We start from the raw sequence: 25,859 nt of genomic DNA, 5'->3' as shown, positions 1-25,859 counted from the left end.
CAAGTACTTACAAAAATCAATTCTAAAAAAATGTATAGTGCCCTCTTTTCAAAGTCAACATAATGTAGGTGTCAGAGTTAAGGGTGTGGACTAGAGCCAGAATATTTGGATCTGGATTTAACCAGCACATAAGGCCTCGGTCAGCTCAGACAAATGAATCGCTCCATATCTCTGTTATGACTCTCAGGGAAATGGCAATAGTAACAGCGCCTACCACGTGGGAGTGTCATGGGGTTGATGAGTTAATACACAGAGAGCATGCAGAACAGCTTCCACCATAAAGTGAGCATGAGAACAGGATGGGCTTTCTATAATGAATAGATCCACGCTGATTATACTTCATTTTTTACAGTATGTCATAAATTTACTGTGCAAGAGTCTCCCCACCTTAACTCCCTTTATAACTAGTGAGTATTCAAATATTTGTGGACTAAAAAGGCATAAACCCACAATACAAAAAAATGCATTTTTCTATGACCAAATTGTTCCTAACAGGAAGGAGTTTTAACATTTTGTAAGAATGTTCAGATTATTTAATGAACAAAAAAAAATTTTGTTCATTAACATCACCAGCTAACATCTCAAGCATGAAAAATGTTGAAAAAAACTCTAAGTACAGCATAAAATTTTGTAAAAAATTTTTTTCTAAAATGCAACAGCAAATATTTGCTTTAGGGTGGAGTATTTTTAAAATTGAGGAAAATTTGTGTGAGGAAAAGGAGAGGTCCATAGTTTGAGTTTCTAAGAACTGTAAGAAAACTCAGTAAAAGAGAATGCTTTCCTTTCAATTCATGTTGTTCTCTTCAAAGCTTCAAATTCTTGCCAATTTAAATTTTCAGAGTTCTATTAATTTGTAAAACAAAACAAACAAACACTAAGGTGATTTATCTGAGGGACACAGCTAGAAATAGGACCTCTAATTACTTAAACACTGAGGCTGTAGATTAAAACATTAAACCTCAAAACCCTTCAGCCAATCGGATTAAGAAGATTAGAATGGACCTGACAAATTACCATGGGGGGGGGGGGAAATGTGGACAGAAAGTAGGCCAGGCTTAAACAGGGAATTAAATAAAGTTCAAGAGAAACCTAATGGTGTGCATGGACCCTCAATCTCTGTGGGGAAAAAAATTGCCAACCTAGTGATTTCAACAATTACAGAGAGGAACAACATCAATATAAAAATAGCTGCTTATAAAGTTCTTGGAAAATGTGAACATGCAGCAAAGTTAACCTTGGAAAATAATGATTTTCAAATAGACCTTGGCAACTAAAGAAGAGACATACAAGGTCAAAAATAAACTTGTTATGATAACATGAACCTAAATATCTTATGAGCTCTCGTCACCCCCCACCAAAACAGCTATAATCAAAACCACTAACTCAAGTCTTCAACAGGAGCCCCACTGGAATATCTGGTTTTCTGTCCCTGAAGATTATCAGTTGGCTCAAAATAAAAAACAATTAATCTGCAGAAGAGCTAAAGTGACTTGGGTGGCTACATGAGAGCCTGGGAGAGCGCACAGCCTGGAAAGATTCTGAAGACATGAATGCCTCCATCTTGGCAAAGGCACAACATGAGAGACCCAGGGGGGATCCAATAACCCTCCACAAACATCTCAAGTGTGAAAACAACAAGCAGGAACAAAAACTTCTTATCCTGGTACCAAATGTACTTTCTGGAATTTTGAGAAAGAATAGAAAGTAAAATTTACAACTCTAATTAATGCCACCCAAAAAGATTTTCAAGATTCAACCGTAGGCTTTCTTCTTGGGCTACTATAAGCAATTCTGTTCTTCATACTACCTCTTTCTAGCATTTTAATTTTTTTGAAAAATATTTATTTTTAGACAGGAAGGCAGGGAGACAGAAAGGGAGAGAAATAACAATCTATGGTTGCCTCTCGAGTGCCCCCTACTGGGGACCTGGCCTGAAACCCAGGTATATGGCCTTGACTGGGAATTGAACCATCAAACCCGCGGTCCGCAGGTGGTACTCTACCCACCGAGCCAGCTAGAGCTCATTTCTAGTCATTTTAGAGCTTTTAAAAAATATTTTGTCTATGTTATTTTAAATGTTTCCTTCAGAGTTTAAAGTATTTCTTCAAACTCAAAAAAAATGCCAGGATTAGGAAATTAAAGGTGGCAGTTTCTACTCAGCTCTAGCTGGTGAATCAGAAAATCTGAATTCTCACCAGAATTCTCCCGTTTGTAAATATTGGCTCGAGTGGGTGCAGGGCAGGTGATGGGGGGACCACACTACATAGCAAAACAAGAGTCTACAGGCCCAGTCTAGCCTTCTGGCTGTTTGCAGCTTCTGTGATACATTTGTCTGCAGCTTGCTAACACTTTTTAACCTCTGTATTTACACATCTGGGGGTCTAAAATTTAGCCAGTCTTTAGGAAGATACAGGTTACTTACTACTCATCAGTTCTCGTAGATTGGAAGTATTCTGCTCCAGGTGCCCAACATCATCAGGTAATTGTGTACACAAAAAACCTTCTTGCTTTGCTATCATTTTCCTAACATAAAACATGTAAGCCATGTAGTTATGCCCAAATTAACTGAGAGCTAGCTCATGGAGTGTAACTCAAATTTGCTATAAAACTTACTATAATAAAAATATTTTTAGAAAACTGAAGAAAGCTAAAGAAGCTTGTACCAGAATCCCACTTTTCCCACAAGCATGAAAATGGTGGGGGCACAAGAAAGGAAAACACGAACTGTGGAGAAACAGAAGAGTTAAGGCTTAGGGTCCCACTCCGTGCTTCTCCCCCAAAGCTACTGTCATGTCCTGCTTTGGACAAAATCCCCATCGATTCAATGCAATTCTTAGCCAAGGCCCACTTGTAAAGACTATAACCAATGGGAAGGAGCCCTTTTCTCACTACCTGTGGCCTGTTATCAGCTCTTCTGGAACAGCTTTCATTTCTAGGCTCTAAAACAAAACTCGTAAGAATCACAGATACAGATTCCTGAGCCTGCCTACCTGTATACCTGCTGAATCAATCTCCTAGGGAATTTTTATTTTTTAGTGATTTGTATTTTTAACAGACTTCCTGGATGATTATGATGTGCTGCCAACCTCCAGAATGAATACAAAATTTCCCTTCGATCTATAGTACTGGACTTAAAACCCAAGAGGACTTGTAATGGTCTCTACATCATGTGGCATAAGCCACTGGCACATACTGTTCTTTCTGCTCGTACACTGATGCTGCTTAACCCCTAACACACCTACTGTGCTATGGTAGGAATGTTTATGTGCTCCCAAAATTCATGTTGAAATCCTAAACCACAAAGGCAATAATACCAAGAGGTGGGGCTTTGGGGAAATGCTTAAGTAGTGAGGGTGGACTCCTTCTAAATGGGATTAGTGCCTTATAAAAGAAGTTCCTGAGACATCTCTATCCCTTCTACCTTGTAAAGGCACAATGAGAAGGAAACCAGAAAGAGGGTCCTTTAAGAGAATGTGACCATTCTGGTTCCTTGATCTTGTACTTCCAGCCTCCAGAACTGTGAGAAGTAAATTTCCATTGTTCATAAACCCTCTAGTCTGTGGTATTTTGTTATAGCAGCCTCAGCAGACTAAGTCCACCCGTCACTTTTGTCACTTCTACTCAACACTCAAATAGTACTTTCTCAGAGAAGAGTTTGCTGAGCTCTTTCATTCTAAGTCACAGTCCCTTTATCAATCTTATAATAGTGCATAAATGCTTTATAGCACTTGTCAAAGTTCTCACACATTGACTTGAGTGGTTATTTGAATAGTATCAGTTTCCCACTAGATAGGACTAGAACCACCTGGCTTTGCTCCTCACTGTAACCCCATACCCAGCACTAGGCCTGGCAAACAGCAGGAACTCAAGAAATTTCCGTTAAAAGTTGCTAAATTGACAGTGTATATTATATGGAAGATAGTGGGCTTCTCAATTGTATCGTGACTGGTGCACCAGCAGGACACACACCACTAACAAACTGAAAGTAGCTGCCTGCAGGGTTAGATCATTTCATAATAGGACAGTTCCTCTTTCGAGGTTTAAGACAATAAGAGAGCTAAATATGGAAGCAGAAAAGATTATTTGCACATACGAATGCAAAGTGAATCACAATCACACAGGTTTCCACTGTGGATTATTTCACACAGTGAGGCTGACGGTTTGAACTGAGAAGGCAAGGCTCAGTGTAACAGCTGCCATGAGTCAAAGTGGTGCGACAGTGAATTCACAACTGCAGGTGACACTTCCATCTGGGAAATTAGGTGGAAGCATCTGGTACCAGAAAAAGTTCTTAAATGATGTCCTGAAAGGTCACAAAGAAAAGAGCAATGCTTTGTAGAAATAAGAGACCATCAGGGCTCAAAGCCTGATTCATCTGGAGCCGAATGGAGTAGGACCATATAAGGGGATAGAAGTAATGGCAGATTGACGGTAAATGCTGCTAGGTTCCAGTGACTTATTTGGGATGTAAATTAGGATAACTGTGCCATTTCCATGTATACTTCAAACTCAAAGTAAAACAAAAAAAACAACAAAAAAACCCTCAGAAACCTGTAATTTCCATTGATATGTAGATTCTCAGGTTTCCCACGTGATCTCCAGTTTTTGCTTCTGAAGACCTAGCAGAAGGTCTTTCCACCCAAAGTCTTAAATACCTACTACATGCAGAAAAACCCCAAATTTTTTATTTCCAGTCTTAACATTTTCTCTAAGCTGATCTACTACTTTTTCCTGCCAATGGTCAAGTCTTACCTGGACACAGAACGGCATAAAACAGCATCTCAAACTTAATACATCAAATATACAGAGCTGTTGGTTTTCCCTCCAAACCTGCTCCACCCAAGTCAAATCTATGTCAAGAAACTAGTATCATCCCACCATCCCTACCTTTCAAACAACAACAAAAAAACCCTTATGGGCCTCCCTTGATGCCTCACTGTCTGTCACTCACCTCAGGCCCACTCCCATCTCCAATCATTCACAAAGCCCTATAAGTTCCCTGCCAAATACATCTAAAATTTGTCCACTTCTCACTATGTCCACTGCTACAATCCTAACTCCAAGGCACCATCACCCCTGCTCACTCGCTAACCGTTCTCCCTGTTCCTGCCCACTCCTGCCCTTCCAAGTCATTCTCCACCAAGGAGCCAGAGTAATCTTTTTCCAACATGTTATCACTCCTCTGCTCAAAATCTCCTCTGCTCCAATGGTCTTCAGTCATAGTGAACAAACAAAAGCATAAAGGTCACATAGAACTGAGAGTTCTCACTCTGGCTCTACTACATTTTAGCAAAATGTAGTATCTTTACCCTCCTAGGGCTTATTAGCAAAATAAAAGGGCTTTATGTTTACCTTTAAAATTCCAATTTCTAAGTCCAGCACACAATTTGATATACCTATCTCGGTTTATTCCATTTCTCCCTTTCAATAAAATGTTTATCTCATAAATTTGGTATCTAGGCCCCCCTCCCTTCCAGGGACCATGCTCATGAACACACACACATACACATACACACACACACACACACAGAGATGCCATGATTTTTCTCTCACTTTCCTTTGTTACCTTTGGACAGAAAAGACAAATATAAAGGGACCTCAACCTTCCACTTGGGCAAGTACATCTTTGATGTACACACCTAGAGCTGGAAGTTACCCAGTGAAATCAGCAAGCACTGGCTGTGCCCTCAAATGGGTTTTAAGCTGCTATACATTGTCCTCCAGTTGACACAAAACTAAAACTGACACCCAGAGAAAACCGAGTGCAGATTCTTGAAGTCCAGGCCTCTAGTCAGAATGGCAAATTTTTAATAATTTTTCTCCTCTAGGGTTTTAGGAAAGGTTAAGTTTTTAATGTAAGAACAACTTGTTCATAGAAAAGAACATCATTTAAAAATTTTTTTATTCATTTACTGATTTATTTTTAAAGAGAGGAGAAGGAAGAGAGAAAGAGCAAGAGAGAGAAACATCGATCAGTTGCCTCTTACATAAGCCCCAATCCTCAACCTGGCCTGTAACCCAGGCATGTGCCCTGAATGGGAAACAAAACAGCCACCTTCTGGTTTTCAGGAGGACGCCCAACCCACTGAGTCACACCAGTCAGGGCAGAACATCATTTTTTAGGAGAACCGACTAAAACATACAAACCAAGTATTTCCCATGAAAGTAAAAAGTAAAAAGACAGATTCCACACTTATGTGGCCTGAGTAAGACACACCGAACAGATGAGAAGACTTTCTCATTTTGGTTCACTTTGTAAAACACGGTTTCAAGGAGGCAGCGGGGAAGGGAGAGCAGTGAAACAAACCACAAAACCCTCACATTCAAAGAACCGGGAAAGACAGCCTCCTCTGACTTGCCTTAGGACAAATTAAGCAAATAAAAACCACTTAGCTACCAACAGCCAACTTCCTCTTCTGCCTCTCATTCTCTGTCCTCTGGCCCCAATGCCACGAATAGCCCAGGATATTGCTAATATTCTGGTTCTATATTCCGAGTTAGCTGCTTTTGCATTTAACTCCCTGTTTTTGTCCCCCATCTCTATGCTTTCTTTGGAGACACCGGAATATTACATTTGAGATTTTACATTCAATCTGCACTTCCTTAAAAACAGAAAAATATACTCATTTAACAGGGTGTGTAAACAGAAAACTAATGCTAATTATGCAAAATACGAGATCTTAGTTAAAAGAGCTAAATCAAGTCTAAAACCTATCTAGATAGTACCACTATCCATGCATCAAGGATTCAGTTCCTTTGACTCCAAGCTCTTGGGTCCTGACTCTCCTCACAGAAGACACCCTGAGCCCCCAGTTTTACCCCTTCCCGAAACCAGCACTGCTCAGGAGCTCCAAGGGGGCTGGCACTGTGGCTGCCACTGACCTGAGAAGCCTGAGCAGAAATCAGACAGAGCCATGGAATTCAAAGGAATGCTGGCTGCAAACACAGGCCAAAGATAAAAAATTTTACCTAGTAAAGTGTTGATAGCAGGTGCATTTGTGCCAAAAAAAAAACACCCCATTCTCCAACCCCCAAACTTACGGAAGATTTTGTTACCATTTCAAATGTCCACTCAGAAAATATGGAAGGGCCATCTAACACAGTCCTAATGTTTGAAATTAAATACTTTCAAACAATTACATTAAATAATACCTTGGAGAAATCTCAACTCTGCTTTTTTTTTCCACCAAGAAAGCAAAAAGTGAAGTAGGATCCTCTTTCCTGGAAGGCTACTGGGAAGCCTACTGGCCCAGTTTGCAGGGGTTCGCTATATTGTGGAGGACACCTGCAACGTGCTCAAGCACCTATTAGTGGATGGTTTGTACGAAACTGTCCCATAATTGTTTCATGTGTGTAGGCTATCCAGCTCGACCCATACTTCTCTGGTACCCTGCCCTGAGCTGAGGTATATATTTGGTGGACAATGCAAATATTTGATATTTTGTCTTAAAAGTGTTTTCTTTTTAAAGATTTTATTTATTCATCTTTAGAGGGGACGGGAAGGAGAGAGGGAGAGAAACATCAGCGTATGGTTGCCTCTCATGCGTTCCCCACTGGGAACTGGCCTGTAACCCAGGCGTGTGCCCTGACTGGGAATCGAACCTTGATCCTTTGGTTTACAGACCTGCACCCAATCACTGAGCTACACCAGCCAGGGCTTAAAAGTGTTTTAAAGCAATTTTTAGCTGCATAGCTTTTTTTTTTCCTTAAAAAAAAAAAAGTTAAATTTCCACCTTATCTGTTTTTTCTTTAAACTAGGAAAGTAGAACAGATCCTATTTGACAGATAAAGCAAAGCAAATCCTATTAAGTTCTTTACTATTTTAATCGCGTTGCTGGCAGACTGGCCCTCCTCTGGAGGAGGGAGGAACTCTGTTTCCTCCCTCCCTCATTTTCTCCCTCTCCTACAGCCCATGAAAGCACAACAGTTCAATAAACGGCTCATTCTGGTGAATCTTCGTAAATTGGAGTTAAAGGTACATTTCTGCCAACACGGTTAATTTCTACAAGTTGCTTTATTTGCCCCTTTCTAGTTTTTCCTCAGCTACCAAACAAGTCCCATTCTGAAGATATCTGGATGCACAAGAGCACACTGTAGACACAACCCTAACCTCTTCTAAACCAAAAACTGGCAACACCAAGGAACAGATTTTTCTCCTTAAAGATAAGGGTTACCTTTCCAACCAAGGATCCTGGAATCTGCTTCTTCTGTTTTTTTCTTTAAACTTCAGGAATTTTACCTCCTAGCACTATGTAGACTGCTTATCTAGGTGTACACAAGTCTTTGAGCAATGGATATGCACATTAGAATGTTCATACCATAGATGTTAACAAAATCACAGACTTTAAATTAACAGATAAGTTTTAAAAATTCACTTCAAATATTTTACTTTACACTACTAATCTGAATTTTGGAGTCGGTGGCAATAACTTAGAATTTTAGTGATAGGATGTGTGCTCTGAGTCAACCTCATTCAAACACAATGCTTCCATTTATCAGAGGGCAGAAAAAGGAATTTTTTTCTTTGTTTTAAAAGAAAGATACAGTATTTTGTTTACTTGACAAAGCCACTATTGGAAAACATCCTGTGTTACATGTATAACTCGCTCTCAAATATCAGCATGACCCCAGCTCTTCTTTCTTAGGTGGTAAATAAAACATATTAGAACAGAACTTTGGTTTCAAAGTTTCTTACAGTTTACAAGGAACAAATCTTTAAAAATTAATAGTGTGCCTTCAACCTTTTGACCTTGCTTTATTTTATTTCTTATGGTTTTTATCTCAAGATAAACTAACTGGGGTTGAGGAGACAAAAAAGTTATTTTCTTTATGATGTTAAAGAAGCAAGTGCCCCTCTCACCTCACCAAAAAAATAAACAAGAAAAAAACAATAAAACAAAAGCAAGACAGCTCAAAACATTCTTTGAAATTTTCCCATGACAGAAATGTCCTCTACCTTATTAGGTTGCGGGTTATACAGATATACATGCTTTTTGAAACACAGCAAATCATATTCTTATAATCTCTGTATTTTGTTGTATATAAATTATGGCTCAATAAAAAGATTTCCAAAAAATCACTGTGCAAATCACATTTTAATACTGCCCTCAGTACTTCATCTCAGAGCTGAATTTTTTGTAGGTCAACAAGATTCTAACATCAAAAATGAATTTCCTTACCCAAAAACTACTGGCACCCCTGCCCCCAAACTCTCCAGAACTTCCATCTAAAAATCTTTCTTCACACTGGAATTGCCCCAGATATGAAATTCCACTCACCTCAACTGACTGAGAAGGCATTTTCAGCTTAGTGAGCTTAGATTTGGCAGGCACTTTTAAGTCAGTTTTTTCAAAGGTCTGTTGCCGGTAATCCTCTGGTGGTGGTTTTAGTTCAGGAGACTCACTAGGAGCTTGATCTTGACCATCCATCGGCCGGACATAAGCTGTGGGCTTCTGCTGCATTGCAACGCTTTTTGAGGGGAGGGAGGGTGGGGGAAAAGACTGAGAAGGTGGCTGGGGAGGGACTACTCCAAGGCTGGAAACTGCCACTAAACTGTCCTGAGGGGTCTCTTTATCTCGGACCTTTACTGCTAGGTCCTTGGGTGACTTGGTGGGGCAGTAGCCTTTATTGTTATTGTTACTGCTGTGAACCTTGTTGCTTCCTTGTGTCCTGGGACGAGTTTGCTGGTTGGAATGTACAGGTGACAAAGGGGGTACTGGGGAAGGTAAAGAGGAGAGTAAAGGAGAAAGTCCCCTCTCTGGAGCTGAGTCTGTCATCAAACTACAGTGGTCTCCACCAGCTCTGCGGTCACCATTTTTGTGATGACCAGAGCTGTAGCCCTCCTGACCAAGGCGATCTTGGGCTAGGTGCTGGCTGTCCGGGGGTGCATAGCTTTTGACATGGAGACTTGGCATTGATTCCATTCTTGGCTGTGCCATCTTTGGATTGTGGCTAATGTTACCTGCAGGAAGTGGTCCAGAGGCAGGAGTGCTAATAGGCTGGTGACGGACACTGGTGTTGAAGGAGTGGGATGGAATTTTGCTCCCCTTCTCAGGAAATAAAGGATATCTTGGCTTTCCCAACCTGCTTTCAGAAGCATCCACACGATGAGTGTGGGACTTGGTACTAAGTAACTCCTTTACTTCTTCATAGTTTCCCAACATATTCTGTATTCGACTGGATAGCTCGTCACCTTTTTCTGTCTGAAAAAATGAAAAAGAAAAAAGGAGACAGCAAAGTTACTGAAGAAAAACACCATTAAAAAAAAGCACCTCGATTTAATGTGTAACACAGAATTTAATGTGCAATTTAAACTAAGCTCCCCTGTTGAAATGCCTGTCATGGAAAATATTACTACATACAGAAGACTGACATTACCACGAACTTTGGTAATTCTGACTAACAATGTTCAGAATTTTCATATTTTGTTTTCAGAAACAATCTCTAGAATAAGTTGTCTTATTTTCACAGTCATTGCCCTTATTCAAACTCACTTTTGTCACAGTGTTAAATATTACAATGAATCAGACTTTCCAGTATACAATAAATACCTTGTAGGGCTCTCCAAAAAGGGGAACCTTTTCAGGAAATGCCTCTTTCTCTTGGTGAGCTTCCTGGTTGCGTCTTTCCTTCTCTCTAATTCGAAGCAGGTTTCTGTCTTCATTGTACAAGCTGTTTCAGATGCCACAGAATAACAAAAACAATGGAATTTGTCAGTATCCAAGTTTTGCTGTGCATACATACATGTTTGAGGAAGGCGAGGATAGGTCAAGAAGAAGCAATGACAGGGAGGTTGATTTAGAGAAAGCCTAAGTCTCTCAACTCAATTCTAGATTAAGGCTCAGTCAACAGGCCGTGACCCTCCGGCCTCAGTTCTGGTTCCAGAAACCTAAGCATTCACTTTGGGTGACTGCCTTCCTGGCTCAAAACGGACTCCAAACCGAACAGTGTTTTATAGGCAGTGGTGGAACTGAGACAAGATTAATAATATTTTTACTTTCTGCTTGAAAAGTTTGAAATAGAGGTGGAAGCCTTTCATCTAAAAGAATCAGCAGGATGTGAACTTTTAAAACGCTGTTTTCCTGGATCAGTACTGTACATTTTGGAAGATTAAAATCAAAAGGTTTATTCCATAATTAAAAGATTACTAGGTACCCAAAACAGCATTTACTTTACTCTCAGCCTATTCTACTGGGAACGTGCTGGCATGTAAACTCAAGAAGATCATTTTTATTTCTCATTTCGAATCCCAAGGATGGGAAAATCCAATTTTAGATGTAAACTGATTGCCCTAGTTAAACCATATAAAAACATACCCTAAATCATAAGCCCCGGCACCAAAAAAGTTAAAATGCATTCACTGACACACAAACACAGAGACGGAAACCAGAGAGTGTGCAGTGTCAGCTAACGTCTGCCCCGAAAGCACGCTTGGTCCATGTCAGCAACAGGAGCTACCCCCTGCCAACTGCACATATGAGATATAAGAATGAAAGTAAGAACTATAAAGGACTTTGTCTTCACAGACTTGCTTCTAGTTACCCACTGAATTTTTACCCCAACATGACTTGAATAAATAAGTAGGGAAATATTTCATTATCTCACCAAGACTATGTGTACCCTTAGAAATTCCAGCTGTGATGCCAGATACCCTCCCCGACCCGACATCCTGGCCCCTCTGCTCTCTCATGACTTCTCTCATTTTCTCTAACAAGAGCCTACTTACTCGTCTCCCTGCCTTCCCCACATCTTTTCCCTCTAATTTAGACTTTTCGCAGAAAGAAATCTGACCTACAGCCCTGATCCTCATGCCACTATCTGTATTTTAAAATAATAAGCTGATGGCTCTTTACTACTGTAGAATAAACTCCATTTAAAAAATAATTTATATTGATTGATTTTAGAGGAAGGAGAGGAGGGAGAGAGAGAGAAAGAGACACTGATTTGTTGTTCCACTTATTTGTGCATTCATTGCTTGATTCTTGTATGTGTCCTGACTGGGGATGGAACCTTCTACCTTTGCTTATCAGGACAAGTCTCCAACCAACTGAGCTACCCAATCAGGGCAGAATAAACTCTTAAATCCTTTTATGCTCTTTAATGCATTTACATTAAAATTCCCCCATAATTTAGCACAGATCTACTCTAGAAATTATCACCCTTTCTCCCCGCTGGCCTACCACGTGCATTCCAATTGGCAGGACTTCCCAAATATACCCTGTCAAGGTCAGTGTCTTGCTCTCTATCCCAGAACTGCCTTTTACTGAAAAGATGACCAATTCTTCCAGGATCAGCTTACTCAGAAAGTACTACTCTCTTGCAAACCACCTCTATTTTCCAGCCACACAAGCCTATACCCTGCCCCCAGTGATATCCTGAACTTTGATGCTTTCCTTCTAATCACACAAATTCCCTCTGCCTCTCTCTCAACTACACACACACATCCCCAGTTTTCAGCCACCAGCTGTCAGTCACTCTGGAGTGACTCCAATGTCACCCACTCTAAAGGCTTCCTAAAACCCACTGAGTATAAAACCCACTGCTGACTTAACATCTAGAGTGGTTCTTTCTCTTCTCCCCTTCCCCCTAGAATGTGACCTCTATTTATAACAGAACTCACATTTCTCTCTCCTGCTGCTAAAACATGGTACTTTACATAAACACTAACCATTAAATATTTTAAATTAAAAATAGCCACTATGCTTACAGTATATTTGTATAAACTTACTTATAATTTTCTTTTAAAAAATTAACTCTAGAAGACATATATAAAAACAATTTTTAAAAATGATAACCATCTAATTTCCATAGTTCCTTTTTAAAATTTATTTTTATTGTATTTTTTCATTACCATTTGTTCCTCTTATACATCCCACCCCCTTTAATCACCACACTTATCCAAGATCTACAGGCAGGGAAAGGCTAAACTACCTGGCTGAATTCACTAGGGTGTGGTAAATAACTATCAGCTTAGGTAATCGAACAAAAACCATACCTAGATAATAGATATCTCAGTATCAGATTTTAAGAAAACTCTTAAAACTACACAGCAAAGAATTTATGCTAGTCAAAATACTGAAAAAGTTGAAGAAAAACTAAACCGACTCCAGAGCGTCGTCTTTAACAGTGTGAAATCTGTTTCAGACAGGCTTGCTTCTGGTTGGTAACAGCACCATTGATTTGATGATCTTTCAAGAATTAGTAACCATTATTTTAGAACTTTGGTGATTACTCTTGTTTCTCAAAAAAAAAAAATAATAATAATAATAATATTAACATAAAACCATGCGAGCCATGCTGATCAGGAAATAGCTTCTTTTTCCCTTAAAAAAAAACTTGTTTTTCAGCCACTTTGTTGGCAAGGAGGGGTGGGGTGTGTGACCTGAACTCCCAGCGTCTCTTTTCAGAAGCAACCTGGCATGTGGACCATGGGAGGCAACTGCTTTGCTCCGCTTTCCTGACTCTGCTGGTTACAACAGTGGAGTCCCTACACCTTTACCACTTGGGAATGTCGGCCGTCTTTGGTTCTGCTTTATAAATTAGGAGTTTTGACCACTTCTAAGTAACTGCTACCTTTGTCTCAGAAAAGGGAACCCCAAAGTGCAAAATTCTCAGTTTCAGGTTTAAAAGTGAGGGCGTGAACAGAAGCGCCTCAACCATCAGGCTACTTGGGAGTTCTTGCTTTATTTTCCTGTCAACAACACAGCATTTTTAAAAAAAACTACACTGGCTTAAAGTTAGTAAAATATTTCTAAATCAATCAGCTCAGCATTAGTTAGGTTTCACCACACCTGTAGATTTTCAGTCTAAAATAGTAAAAACTGCTACAGAAATAAACACAAAACCCCAACTTGATAAATTCCCAACACTGGTTTGCTTGCTATGTCATTCAAAAATCATGCCTCCCACAGGGAGAAAATCCTTTTAAATTAAGGATTCTAGTTAATTAAGGTTTTACTTCATTAGTTTAAAAAAAGTTTAGCCCACACCAAGATTTTATTGGCAGGCATGTAATACTACACCAATTTTCTTCTTTATCCAGCACCCCCTCCAACTGAAAGGTAGTCGGATGAGGAAACACAGCAGGAATGTCACTGGCGGGATGAGTTTTTTGAGGTCCAGACTTTGAGAGAGAGAAACTGCCTCTCACCCACACTGTCTGACGGGCAACTAACTCCCAGTTGGGTCTCACTCACCAAGGCTCCGGGGCGGGGCAGAAGGTGGCAGAAGGGGAAAGGCCCAGTCCACAGTTTCCAAGAGTATGTAAGGTAGGCTGTGAGCGCTCATTCTTCTGGGTTACTTAACTTCTTATTACTAGACAGGAATTTGCCAGCTGTACTGGGTACTTTTCTGATTTATCTGGCTTTTACTTATTCCAAGTCTTCAATAGCTTAAGAAATGGTTTGTTAAAAATGACTAGGCAAATATGTTCATGAATATTTTCCTTTCCTTGGTTCCGTTTTGAAACCAGGGGAAATGTGAATTAAAAAAAAAAACATGAACACAATTCCTAGCATAAGCCATTGTTCAACCTCTATACATCATTGTTTTTAAAACAGGGTGCACGCAAGGAGGGGGTGGATGGAAATATTTCAAATGGGGGATTTTAGGAAGCAGTAAATATCCTACATGAATCACAGACTCTGTAATTACCTTTGAATAATTACAAGTTGACTATCACTTCATTTAATTAAAGGCACTTTATTTTCCGGTATGGAGGGAAAAAACACATTCTTGCTCTCACAGGATAACCTCACACCTCAGCCTTGTCAGACCTTCTCACTGTTCCACGTAGAACAGAGCTGCAAGTTCTCTGCCGCTGATTTCTACACCGCACTTGGCATTAGATAAGAGATTATCATCCTTCTCTGAGTGTCAGAATCAGCTGGGGGGCTCCTTAAAACCAGAGTGCACAGACCCCACCCCTAAACTTGATTCAGTAGGTCTGCGGTGGGGCCTGAGAGCTGCATGTTGAACAGGTTTCTAGGTGATGCTGAGGACTATAAGAGAGAGCAGCCTTCCTGGGCTTACCAAAAACAGCAGCAACGGCGACAGCAGCAGCACGGCCGAGGACTGCCACCATTTAGCATCTGTTACTCAGCAGGTTCTGATTTAGGTACACCAAATGTGTCCTATTTAATTTCATGACAGTGAAAGGGAGATTATTAACTCCATAAATGGTACATCCACATTCGAAGGCAGGTTTGCCTGGCACAAAGTTTATGTTCTCAACCACAGTCTGCAGACTCAGCTTTCCGTCGGTGCTACACATGGAAATGACAAAGAAGGTGTGCTAGAGTGTGTTTACTTGCAAGCACTCATAATTCTTTATGATTCCTTAGTCCCATCCACAATTCAGGTAGTGGCCTTGACAGCAGAGCAATCGCACAGCATAAAACACGTTTGCTTAAAAGCACCCACACAGGCCTGTCCTTGCCTGCACACCTAACAACAGAGGGCCCTTTGACAGAGGGATGGCCGACCGCACAAAGTTGCTCTACAACTTATAAAAACTATGCTACAATGCTCATTTTAGAGCCTTTTAAAAAATTTACAGATTTGAGATCACTGACCCCATGATAACCTCTGAATCCACGAGTCACTTCTAATGGGCAAAGGGACTCTTCACATTAATTTCTTTCAAGGACAGACTGTAAATAAACTTGCACCAAAGTAGCCTGCTATTAGGCTTTGCTCCCATTAATGTGTGGCTGGCTGACAATGGCCCTGTTGCTTAGGGCCTCAATGCCAGCTTTCTGGTCAGCCCAGGAGTCCCTACCTGGGGAGCAAAAAACACCAAGCCACATGATCATCTGAAGTAGCTGACTACATACAAAACAGGTCCACGTGTTGATGTGCCCTGGGGAGGGAGCAAAGTCCTACCATCCAGTAGATGTCCATGAGTTCCCCAGAAGTTTGCAAAAATATTTTTAGATAAAGAATATCTTTCAGTAGCCAAGTTCTTGCTTTTGGATCATATACTACTGACCACCACCTGCAAAGTTCAATGCTAACGCATCAAAAGGATCTCTGCAAAATGCATCAAACCACCTCCTCTACCACATTTTTTAAAAACTAAGTGAAGCAGAAAGACTGATGAGGGACACCACAGTGTCCGGTGCCTGGTGAGAACAGTGGCATATGAGACTCACTGTGCAGAACACAAATGCACAAGCCATTACTAAGGGGGACTGCACCACAGATGTTTTTGCAGACAATTCCACCACTCTGTAAATCAGCACAGGAGCCTGAATGAAGCCTGGAAATCTAAAACACGCTCTCACTTTCAGAGAGGTGGTGAAACTCCTGTGGAATTCAGAGCTGGCCACTGGGCCCCAAATGCAGTCATTTAGTCAGCCCCATGCTGGGACCTGTCAGGGCACATTTACTTGGGCATTACAAATGCTTCTGGGAGGATGTGTGAAAACACTGTGGTAAAATGAAGAAATTAGGGCTCTGTACGTATCAGTGAGAGTGAGCCTCCCATTTCTGTCCCTAGCACTAAAAGGGAAATAACTTACGTAGAAGGAGGAAAACACAGTAACAGAAAGGCCTGCATTGGGCTTCAAATGTGCGGCAGAGCACTGGCTCTGCTGGTGACAGGCTGGAAGCACCTTCTTCCAGGCATAAACCCACAGGCCCTGCTGCTAATCTAGGTTATTCATGCAGGATTGAAGAATGCCACTGGGTGCTTCCATGGCAACTCTCAGCCCACAGCGCAGGCTGTGCACAGCTGACTACCCATTTATCACCCTTGACTGGTCACTTCACACAGACCTTCCTCTGTGAGATGTGACCAACTCTCTCTAGAACATTTAAAAGTTTAATTCTCTCTTGGAGGATACAGTGTGATTTCTCCTGTGTATTTATCTTCAGAGGCATGGAAGAGACACTGGCAGGAAGAAGGTAAGGGAACATCTTAAAATCAACAGTGCACATTAATTATGGAAAAGAATGGGTCTTTTTACTGTTTTAGAGGCACTATTCTATTCTGGTTTGACAGTACAAAGGAGAGAACAAAACATAAAACTCACATGTCTGTTCACAAAAGTTGGGTATCTCTGGCTTAGAGAGTGGCGATAGAAGTGTCACAAAGTAGCGGAGGCAAAAGGACAGCAGGCTTGCATTCTTGTTGTGCAAGTAACTTTTTTATTTTGAAGTCACCCATTGACTTTTTTTTTAAGGTTTTACTTATTTATTTTTAGAGAGAGGAAAGGGAGGGTGAGAGGAAGAGAAACATCGATGGTGTGAGAGAAACATGGATGGACTGCCTCTCCCACATGCCTGAACCCAGGCACATACCGACTGGAAATTAAATCGGTGACCTTTTGCTTTGCAGAGTGACACCTAACCAACTGAGCCACAGTGATCAGAACACCCCTGTTGACTTTTTAAGTCCATCTTCTGGCCCTTTGCTTCCATGTTTTTCTATTGCCACAATCTAACACCCAGAGAACATTGCTCTCTGGCTTTTGAAAAAATATCACATTTGGCTTTTATGAAAAAATATCAGTGTACTTCAAAGCACAAAATTAGTTTTGTCAATTAATTGCATGACTCACAAACACAATTTGAACCTAAGAAGTCAAAGTGGCTCCATGTTTGAAGGCAGACAAATACTACTGCTTCAAACAAATGAAGAATTTTCTCCTCTCTTGCTTTGTGTGTATGAAAGAATTCGCAACAGCCTCTCTCATAATAAAAAACACTCAGCAAAATCTTCCAATGATTTCACCCTCATAACCTTCCCTGTCACCTAACATAATAAATACAAGGTGGGGCAAAAGTAGGTTTACAGTTGTCATATGGGAAATAATACAATAATTAATAAATAATAACACGAGAATAAACTTCCGCATATTCACAACCATAAACCTACTTTTGCCCCACCCTGCATTAAGAAAAAAAAAATCAAAGACTTAATCCTAATATCTGATTTTATACAGAAAACAAGTATCAGCCAAGTCAAATGACACAACGGCATTATGTCACAGCTGTTTTCCTGGAGGCGCTCCCGGGGGACCTTCTCCAAGTAACAGCTCTCTCTGGTTCGCACTTCCGCTTGTCCCAGAATGCTCAGCCCCGTTGTAGTACTGAAATAGTTGTATGTGAAAAGATACAACTATTTTGCAAAATTAAACCAATCTTTAAGATATTATACATAGCGAAAAACACAGTGAGTTTTAAATTGAGGCAGCCCCTATTGGGCCAACTTGAAAAAAAAAAATTACTTCAATTCTTTCTTACAAGAGATGTTTTCATTTACCTTTCCAGATGAATCTGCCAGGTACTAAAGATTACTATGCACCAATGTCTGAAAGGCCACATGTGACAAAAACCTACCACGGAGTACTAGATTAGGGTTGGAAGAGGCTGGTGAGGGTGCGCTGACTAGGAATCCTGGCTGCACAGTAGGAGGTGCACAGCAAAATAGCAAGGGAAGCTCAGCTCACATCTCAGCCTGAGCTCTGCCCCTGCCCTTGCCCCTGCCCCTGCTCCTGCCCCAGCCCCCTCTCCCAGGGCCGTGGAAAAACCATCTTCCACAAAACCGGTCCCTGGTACCAAAAAGGTTGGGGACCACTGATTTTGGGAGTATTTTGTTTAAATGTCTGTTTTATCATTCTTTTCGCAAAAATTATTCACTTATTATCTGTGTGGTTAAAACTTCTGATTTAAGCCCTGGCTGGTGTAGCTCAGTGGATTGAGCACGGGCCTGTGAACCAGAGTATTGCGGTTCGATTCCCAGTCAGGGCACATGCCTGGGTTGCAGGCCAGTTCCCAGCAGGGGACGCACAAGAGGCAACCATACATTGATATTTCGCTCTCTCTCTCTCCTTCCCTTCCCCTCTAAAGATAAATAAATAAAACCTTAAAAAAAAAAACTTCTGATTTAAAAACAAGAAAAAACAGCCTCACACACAAATAATATCAAAATCAGGGGTCAAGAAACATTGCAATATTGGTCTTTCGGCAATAACTCTCACTGGAATCTCTACAAACTGATTTTGAACCCTGGACTCAGGATCAGATTGTTACTGAATAATTACTACAACCCACCTGCGTAGTGCTGCACATGAGAGGCTATGCCCCGAAGTGCAAACACCAGCTACTGCTGTTTCTTCACTGGAGTAGACTCACTGTAGTCTATTCTGTTTCTTTCACTAAACCATAGAAATGTATGTTGAGAGGCATGTTTTTAAGGTTGTATTTATTTATTTTTAAAGAGAGGGGAAGGGAGGAAGAAAAACACTGGTCAGCCTTTTGCACGCCCCCAACTGGGCACAGGACCTGCAATCCGGACCTGTGCTCTGAGTGAGACTCAAACCAGCGACCTTTCGGTTCGCAGGCTGGTGCTCAATCCACTGAGCCACACCAGCCAGGGCTGCAAGGCATTTTTACCATCTAGAAGCAAAAGCACAAGAACCTGTCTTCCTCAATACTTTATATTAAAGGGAGTGAAGGAAATGTGTCGGTGGGACGCACAGCTCCAACCAAAGGAGGGTGAGGGGAAGGAGTCAGATGAGCTCAATGCATTCCCACGTGGCGTACATCAAGTCTCTCACCATGCAAACACATTTGAGAATAAAAACCTAGTACTGACTGAGGAGGGCCAACAAGCAAAGGGCACAATTCTACAAAGCACACGAGTGGGAAAAAGTCATTCTCAAAGTCAAGGATCTGACGATCTGTAACTGGGAGCTAACAAAATATTTGTTTACTGTTTCTTGAAATGAGAACGTAATGTTATTGACAAATTCCAGAAAATCCAGTCTCTGAGAAGTGTTCCCTAAAATGCTGACAGTACTTAATGGAAGTTCAGTGAAAGGACATACAGAAAATACCCCCTACAGTGGCAACAGGCTCACTAGAGATAAATCTGCCACCTGACCAGTTATTTATGTCTCCCTCTGCAGTTATAAAGGTCCCTGGTGATCAGAGCCACCTCTGACCGCCTGCTCTGTTGGCACTGTTCATTTGGCACCAACCAGAAACACGGGCAGAAACTGCTGGCTCTTCCCCTGCAAGTCTGGTCTGCGTGGGACCCACTGGAGCACTGCACGCATTACCAGGCCACCCTCACTGCACACTCGACAGACCGCGAAGGACCACACCACATCCCTGTAAAATAATGAGGCGGGAGAAAGTCTCTATCATTACAGAAAGCTGTGATCACACACTAAGAAAGAATGTAGACAAGCAAGCCTGATGTTTTGTTTTTTTAAACGTCTGCCTTGTTTAATGCATACTCAACTTTTTAAAAAATGTTTTGGGCATTAAATCTACAAAGCATTCATAATTCAGGGTTGTGTGGACACTTCTCACCCGGAGCAAAACCCCAACAGGCTCCTCATCTCGGGTTATCTAGCTCCACATAGCTGCCTGATGGATCTTTCAAAAAATTGTGAATCTTATCTTGTTATTCACCTACTTAAGAACCTTTTTGAGCTCCCTGCTGCATACAGGATCAAAGCTGATGGGTACATATACCAAGCAATGCCCTTTACCACCTGGCTTCCACTCACGGAGGATCCACTCACTTCCTCATCTCTTGACCCTTTGAGGAAAGGATCTGGGAGGCTGGGGAAAACACAGACCTTCTCTCTGCCAGTTCCCTACTGAATTCCTAACTTAACTTTCAAAACTTTCTAAAGCATCACTGCCTCTAGCCTCAATATCCCCTCTCACCTCTCATCCTCTGCTGTAAATGATTTTTTCTTCCTCTGGGGTACATCTGTTCTTACTAATCTGTCCATGTTTCCATTTACAAAAATGAGATGAACTGTACAAGAGCCTACAGAGTTTCCTTATTGAACTATGAGCTTTTTAAAGGCAAGGACTACTCCTGGGAGCACAGTGCTTAGCAAAAAGTAGTGCTTAATATACATCTTTGACTGAAATGATTACAGTTGTCCCTTCAACACCACAAGTTGGAACTGTGTGGGTTCACTTTATAAATGAACTTTATCATATGAACAGTGTGCATATTTTTTTTTCAATTAATACCTGTCCTATTTTTGATTCACAGTTGGGAGGCCACAGATGCAGAAAGCTTGCACTGAGCGACCCCTTGTTATATGGGGATTTCACAATCCGCAGATTTGGGTATTCACAGGGGTTCCTAGAACCAATCTCCCCCAGATACCAAGGAACTACTCAATTTTGGGGAAGTCAAAAGTTATACTGATTTTCAGCAGCTCAGGAGGTCAGTGCCTCTAATCCCCATACTGTTCAAGGGCCAACTGTTATGTTTAAGCATTACTCAATTTCAAACAATCCAGAATTCTCCTGAAATCTGCAGGTCTTATTATTTGATGACAAAATATGATTCACTGTCTGAAACCTACAGCCAATTTTACCAGACTGTTGTACCCACTGAGTGACTCAAACCTAGAAGGAAGCTGACATCACTCTTTCCTAGATCAGCCATGAAAGCTGCCTCAACTAATGACACCATACATATGTTCATCACTGTTACAGGTTTTACTCTTCAGTTTGCCACACTTAATTAGTCATAAAAGCCCAAGTAAACTACACTAAAAATAAAAGAACATTTGAGCAACATTTATAGCAGATATGCATTTAATTCCAAATCAATAAGATTCAGTGTAATATTAATAAACTGTCTCCAGGGTTAAAATGTCCGTAACCCCCCCTCCCCCCAATGCAAAAGCTCTTCATGCTGGTGTAAATGCATCTTGGGGAAAAACAAAGAAAACACAAGATCCAGAGAGAGAATTTTAAAATGCACTTTGGATTATGTGGCTCCTTCCTGAAAACCCTGCACAGGCTTCCCTCAGCAGTTGAGACTCACTCAGAAGCCGGGCCTATTGGGCTCCATCCCCAGCACACTTCCCCTTCCTTGCTACCTCCCACATGGATTCTCCTCCCCCTGCCCTTCCTCAAATATTAGCCACAGTAGCCTTTCCCTGCCTGGCACGGGTTGAGCTTTGCAAGTTGAGTGCTGCTGATCCTAGTCTAGATGCTCCACTGTCCCTGTAGCTGAGGATGTTGTCACTAGTGGCTCAGGTCTTAAAAATCAACTCCTCAGGGAGGTCCCAGATCTAAATGGCCACTTTGCTCCACCAGCAGGAGCTAACACTTTACCCTGCTTTATCTCTTTTAATCACTATTTAAAATTATCTTATCTATTCATTTATCTGGTTAATTACTACTGGCTCCCTGGCACTCACCTCTAGGAAGAATTTAAGCCTGAAGGTCAGTAACCTTTTTTTCTTGCTCCTCACTGTGTAAGAAATACTGAGCCATTAGGCTAAAGGATATTGGTTAAATGGATGAAATTCTGCATATACATGTAGACTCAAGTAGTGGTTTCTCTCTCTTTGTTTAAATAAAGATTTTATTTATTTATTTTTAGAGAGAGGGGAAGGGAGAGTAACATCATTGTGTGGTTGCCTCTCACATGCCCCCTATCGGGGACTTAGGCCCAAAACCTAGGCATGTACCCTGATTGGGATTCAAACAAGCAGCCAGCAGCCCTTTGGTTCGCAAGCCAGCACTCAATCCACTGAGCCACACCAGCCAGGGCACTCTCTCTCTTTTCTTTAATCATACAATATGAAGTTAACAGAAACATTTTCAAAAGACTTATTAAAAAAAAAGGCAGTTATGAAGAGCATCCTGTAAATAACTGATTAATACATCAACTTTTCAATTGCCAAATAGAAAGCAAGAGAAGAGCAAATCATTTCCAAATTAATATTGTATCTCATGAGACTGCTGAAATGTCCCTAAGGGGATTAAAAGACCAAAAAAAAAAAGGGCAACTCTTCTTTGGAGAAATTATTCAGGTGCAAGTTGGGCTTTTCTTTTTGTTTGTTTGTTTTAAAGGAGAGAGTAATTCTACAGTCATAAGAAATCAAACATACTAAATGAATGTTGTCACTTAACAGCTTAAGCACCAGCTAATGCCTGGCATACCCCAAACTGAATTAATTATATTCTACAGAATAGCTTGGAAACCTGTACAGGATTTACTATTCCAAAAGGAAGGGTCCCTCCCCATGACTGACCTTCTAACACACACATTCCAGAGAACCAATTGCAGCACGTATGATAAGAACCGTTTAAAACTGGGCCAATGTACCAAGTACAGCTTCAGCCAGAACAAACTGCTCAGCATTCAGACTTGCTAACCAACAGCAAAAACCCACAGGAAAAGGCTTACGCTTGGAAAACGAAAGGTAAAGCAATGTCTGTATATTGATAAGGATAGTGGGGAACAATAGGGTAACAAGGAAACTGGCAAGATTCAATTTATTTCTCTAAAGAAAAAAACATTAAGGTAACAGAAAGAAAAAAGGAAAAAGGAAGAAAACATTTAAAAAACATCTTCTTTTTCTTGAAATGAGTACATAGAGACCCATCAATACATTTTTTCAATTAGTGAACAAACAAGCACACAGAAAACATTTTAGAGTCCTTCCTCTATTCATTTAAAGCTCATTCCACTATGGGAGCATATATCTAAAGCCAAATTCAAGGACCCTCCATTCCCCAATCGACATAAGTAGTAAAACACACCTGCCCACTACATTTTAAACACAGCAAAATAGGCTGCGGTAGACACACACATATGAAGAGAAAAACTTTCTATGACTGAAAAGTTTTGTTCAGTCTCTAACAAATGAACATAAAAACACAGATATCTAATCTTATTTGCATCTTACACAAAACAGACAAAATGTAAGAACAACCTGTTCCTATACTGTTTTTACAGAATCATTAGCATTGTTTCTTTCTATCTTGACTTACAGTCATCTCTCTTCAACTGTACGTCACCCTTGTTTCCACAGAAAGAAGCTTGATGTCATTAAAAAGTAGAGGCAGTGTCATTATTCTATTCCATTTCACTCCACAGGCAATTCGAGTAGGAAGAACAAGGAGATTATTATAGGAGAGGAAAGCTGGAAACATGTATTGGTATTTTATATGGCAACAAGCAACAATTACATGTTTCTAAATATTCTCATTTTCATCATAACCCCAGCTCACCTCTTACCACTCACTATAACTGGCATCTCCTGAAAGCTAAACAGTAAGTCACTGTTTTCCTGGAAAAGTCTTCCTTCATTTTGACCTCTGCTAAGCAGTGTTATGAGCCTTACAAAGCTTGTCAGGATTCTTTGGGCTGATTTTGGCCCAGCCATGAATATTTATATGCAAAATATATTATCTTTTCCCCATCACTGCCAACAGGCAGTTCACTTGCATAAAACAAAGGATATTTATCAAATTTAATTAAGTATTCCTCCACCTTTTTCAACACTAATAAGTAGAATCTGAGAGTTTAATTTTAAAAGATAAAAAAAAACTTTGGGGTTTTTAGAGAGTGCTTTAAAATGTTTTCAAGTTTTCATTCTTTACCCTTTGAAAAGCAGAGGCTAATACATCTATTGTAAGAAAAGAATAAGCAAACATTCAAAGCTACCAAATATACCAATAATTTATATTAAACAAGCCCTCTAATTATAAAATATTTTCTTAAAAAAAACTAACATTGCATTTTAAATATGATTTATATCACTTTAAGTTATTTAAGGGCATGAATACTCTTATCTATACTATAGTTTTCTGTAGTCCAATTCAAGATTTTAAGCCTCATAGAATGAAAGCAGAAAATCTATTTGTTTCCACTAAGTATACTGATGGCCCTGGCCGCACGTATGTGTTAGACCTAAGGAGATTCCACAATCTAGTGGGAGAAATAAACAAAGGAAGGAGGGGCGGGCTCTAAGAGTGATTGAAGAGGCTGGCTACAAGTGAATCAATAGAGAAAAACAAAAAGTCTAAATGGAGGAGCCTGGGATGATTTCATTTAGGAGCAGTGACATCTGAGCTTGAAGGATGAGCAGAAGTTTGGAAGAGAGGAAGGGGCCCCATGCCCCTGCTGAAAAGCTTTTAAGTCACAGGAGTGATCATTCACCGTGGGGTGTTTACACACCCACTTCACCTCATCCCACAACTCCAACTCCAAATTTTTCCAAAGGACCCTTGATAATTTGTGGGGATGACCATCTTTTACAGTCATTAGTGCCAACTGGGCTGGCCTAGATCCTCAATGGCCTTTTAGGGCAGCAATTACCTCAGAATAGTCTGTGGACAGTCCTCAGCCTGAACCAAGGTCTCAAATTACTTCGCATGTGGAAAAGTGTCAATTTTAGAAAATGAACGCAGCTGGGATATCGAAGTTAGAATACAAATGGACTTAACTGTGGCCTGTGATAATCACAAAAGCAAAGCCGATCACTCCTCCCAAGCTTTCTTCCCTCCTCGTTGGTCCAGAGAGCGCAGTCTCACTGCCCACAGAGCAGCAGCCCGCTCACCGTGGAATCTTTGCTGAGCCATGTCTGGCCTGACTTTTCAGTTCAGGTGATTGTACACTACATCAAGACCTCCATGTGCCATTTCCGTTTGCTGAAGCAACATAGGAAATTCCACAACTTAAAAAAGTTCAGTAGTAAATTTAAAAGGAACATTTAGTTGAACATTCTCAATCCAAACTGTTTCTTAATTTCTTGGCATGCGTATAGTACAGAAATTTCAGACTGTTAAGTAAAATTAGTTCAAGGAGAAGGCGGCTACCAGTGGCAAAGAGGGGATGGGGCAGAATTTAAACATTCCTCTTTGATTTACATTGGTCAATACTTAAATTTCAACCTAAAAATGTACAAAGCGGAATGATGGACTAGACCCAAGGGGTGGCAAACTATGCCCTATATGGCAAATCTTGCCCAGCTGTCTGTTCTTGTGAATAAAATGCACTGGGACACAGCCCTGCCCATCCATTTAGACACTGTCTGTGGCTGCTCGGGCCCTAAAACGACAGAGCTGAATGGCTG

At 40.7% G+C, this 25,859-nt stretch overlaps 1 protein-coding gene across 5 annotated transcripts in view; it reads right to left on the bottom strand.

The window, feature by feature from the left end:
- Positions 1–25,859, bottom strand: part of AFF1 (ALF transcription elongation factor 1) — a 199,198-nt gene that overhangs the window by 89,963 nt on the left and 83,376 nt on the right. For all 5 annotated transcript variants that reach the window (XM_053666356.1, XM_053666357.1, XM_037132414.2 and 2 more), the window contains 2 exons: positions 10,551–10,671; positions 9,279–10,202 (listed from right to left, as the gene is read on the bottom strand). In XM_053666356.1, coding sequence (XP_053522331.1) covers positions 9,279–10,202; positions 10,551–10,671 — 1,045 coding nt within the window. The remainder of the gene's footprint in view (positions 1–9,278; positions 10,203–10,550; positions 10,672–25,859) is intronic.

The sequence above is a fragment of the Artibeus jamaicensis genome, unplaced genomic scaffold (assembly GCF_021234435.1).
Source record: "Artibeus jamaicensis isolate MK-2021 breed Jamaican fruit bat unplaced genomic scaffold, CSHL_Jam_final contig_452, whole genome shotgun sequence".
NCBI classification, from domain to species: domain Eukaryota; kingdom Metazoa; phylum Chordata; class Mammalia; order Chiroptera; family Phyllostomidae; genus Artibeus; species Artibeus jamaicensis.
The sequence above is the reverse complement of the archived record's forward strand: the minus strand, read 5'-3'. Positions and strand labels throughout refer to the sequence as shown.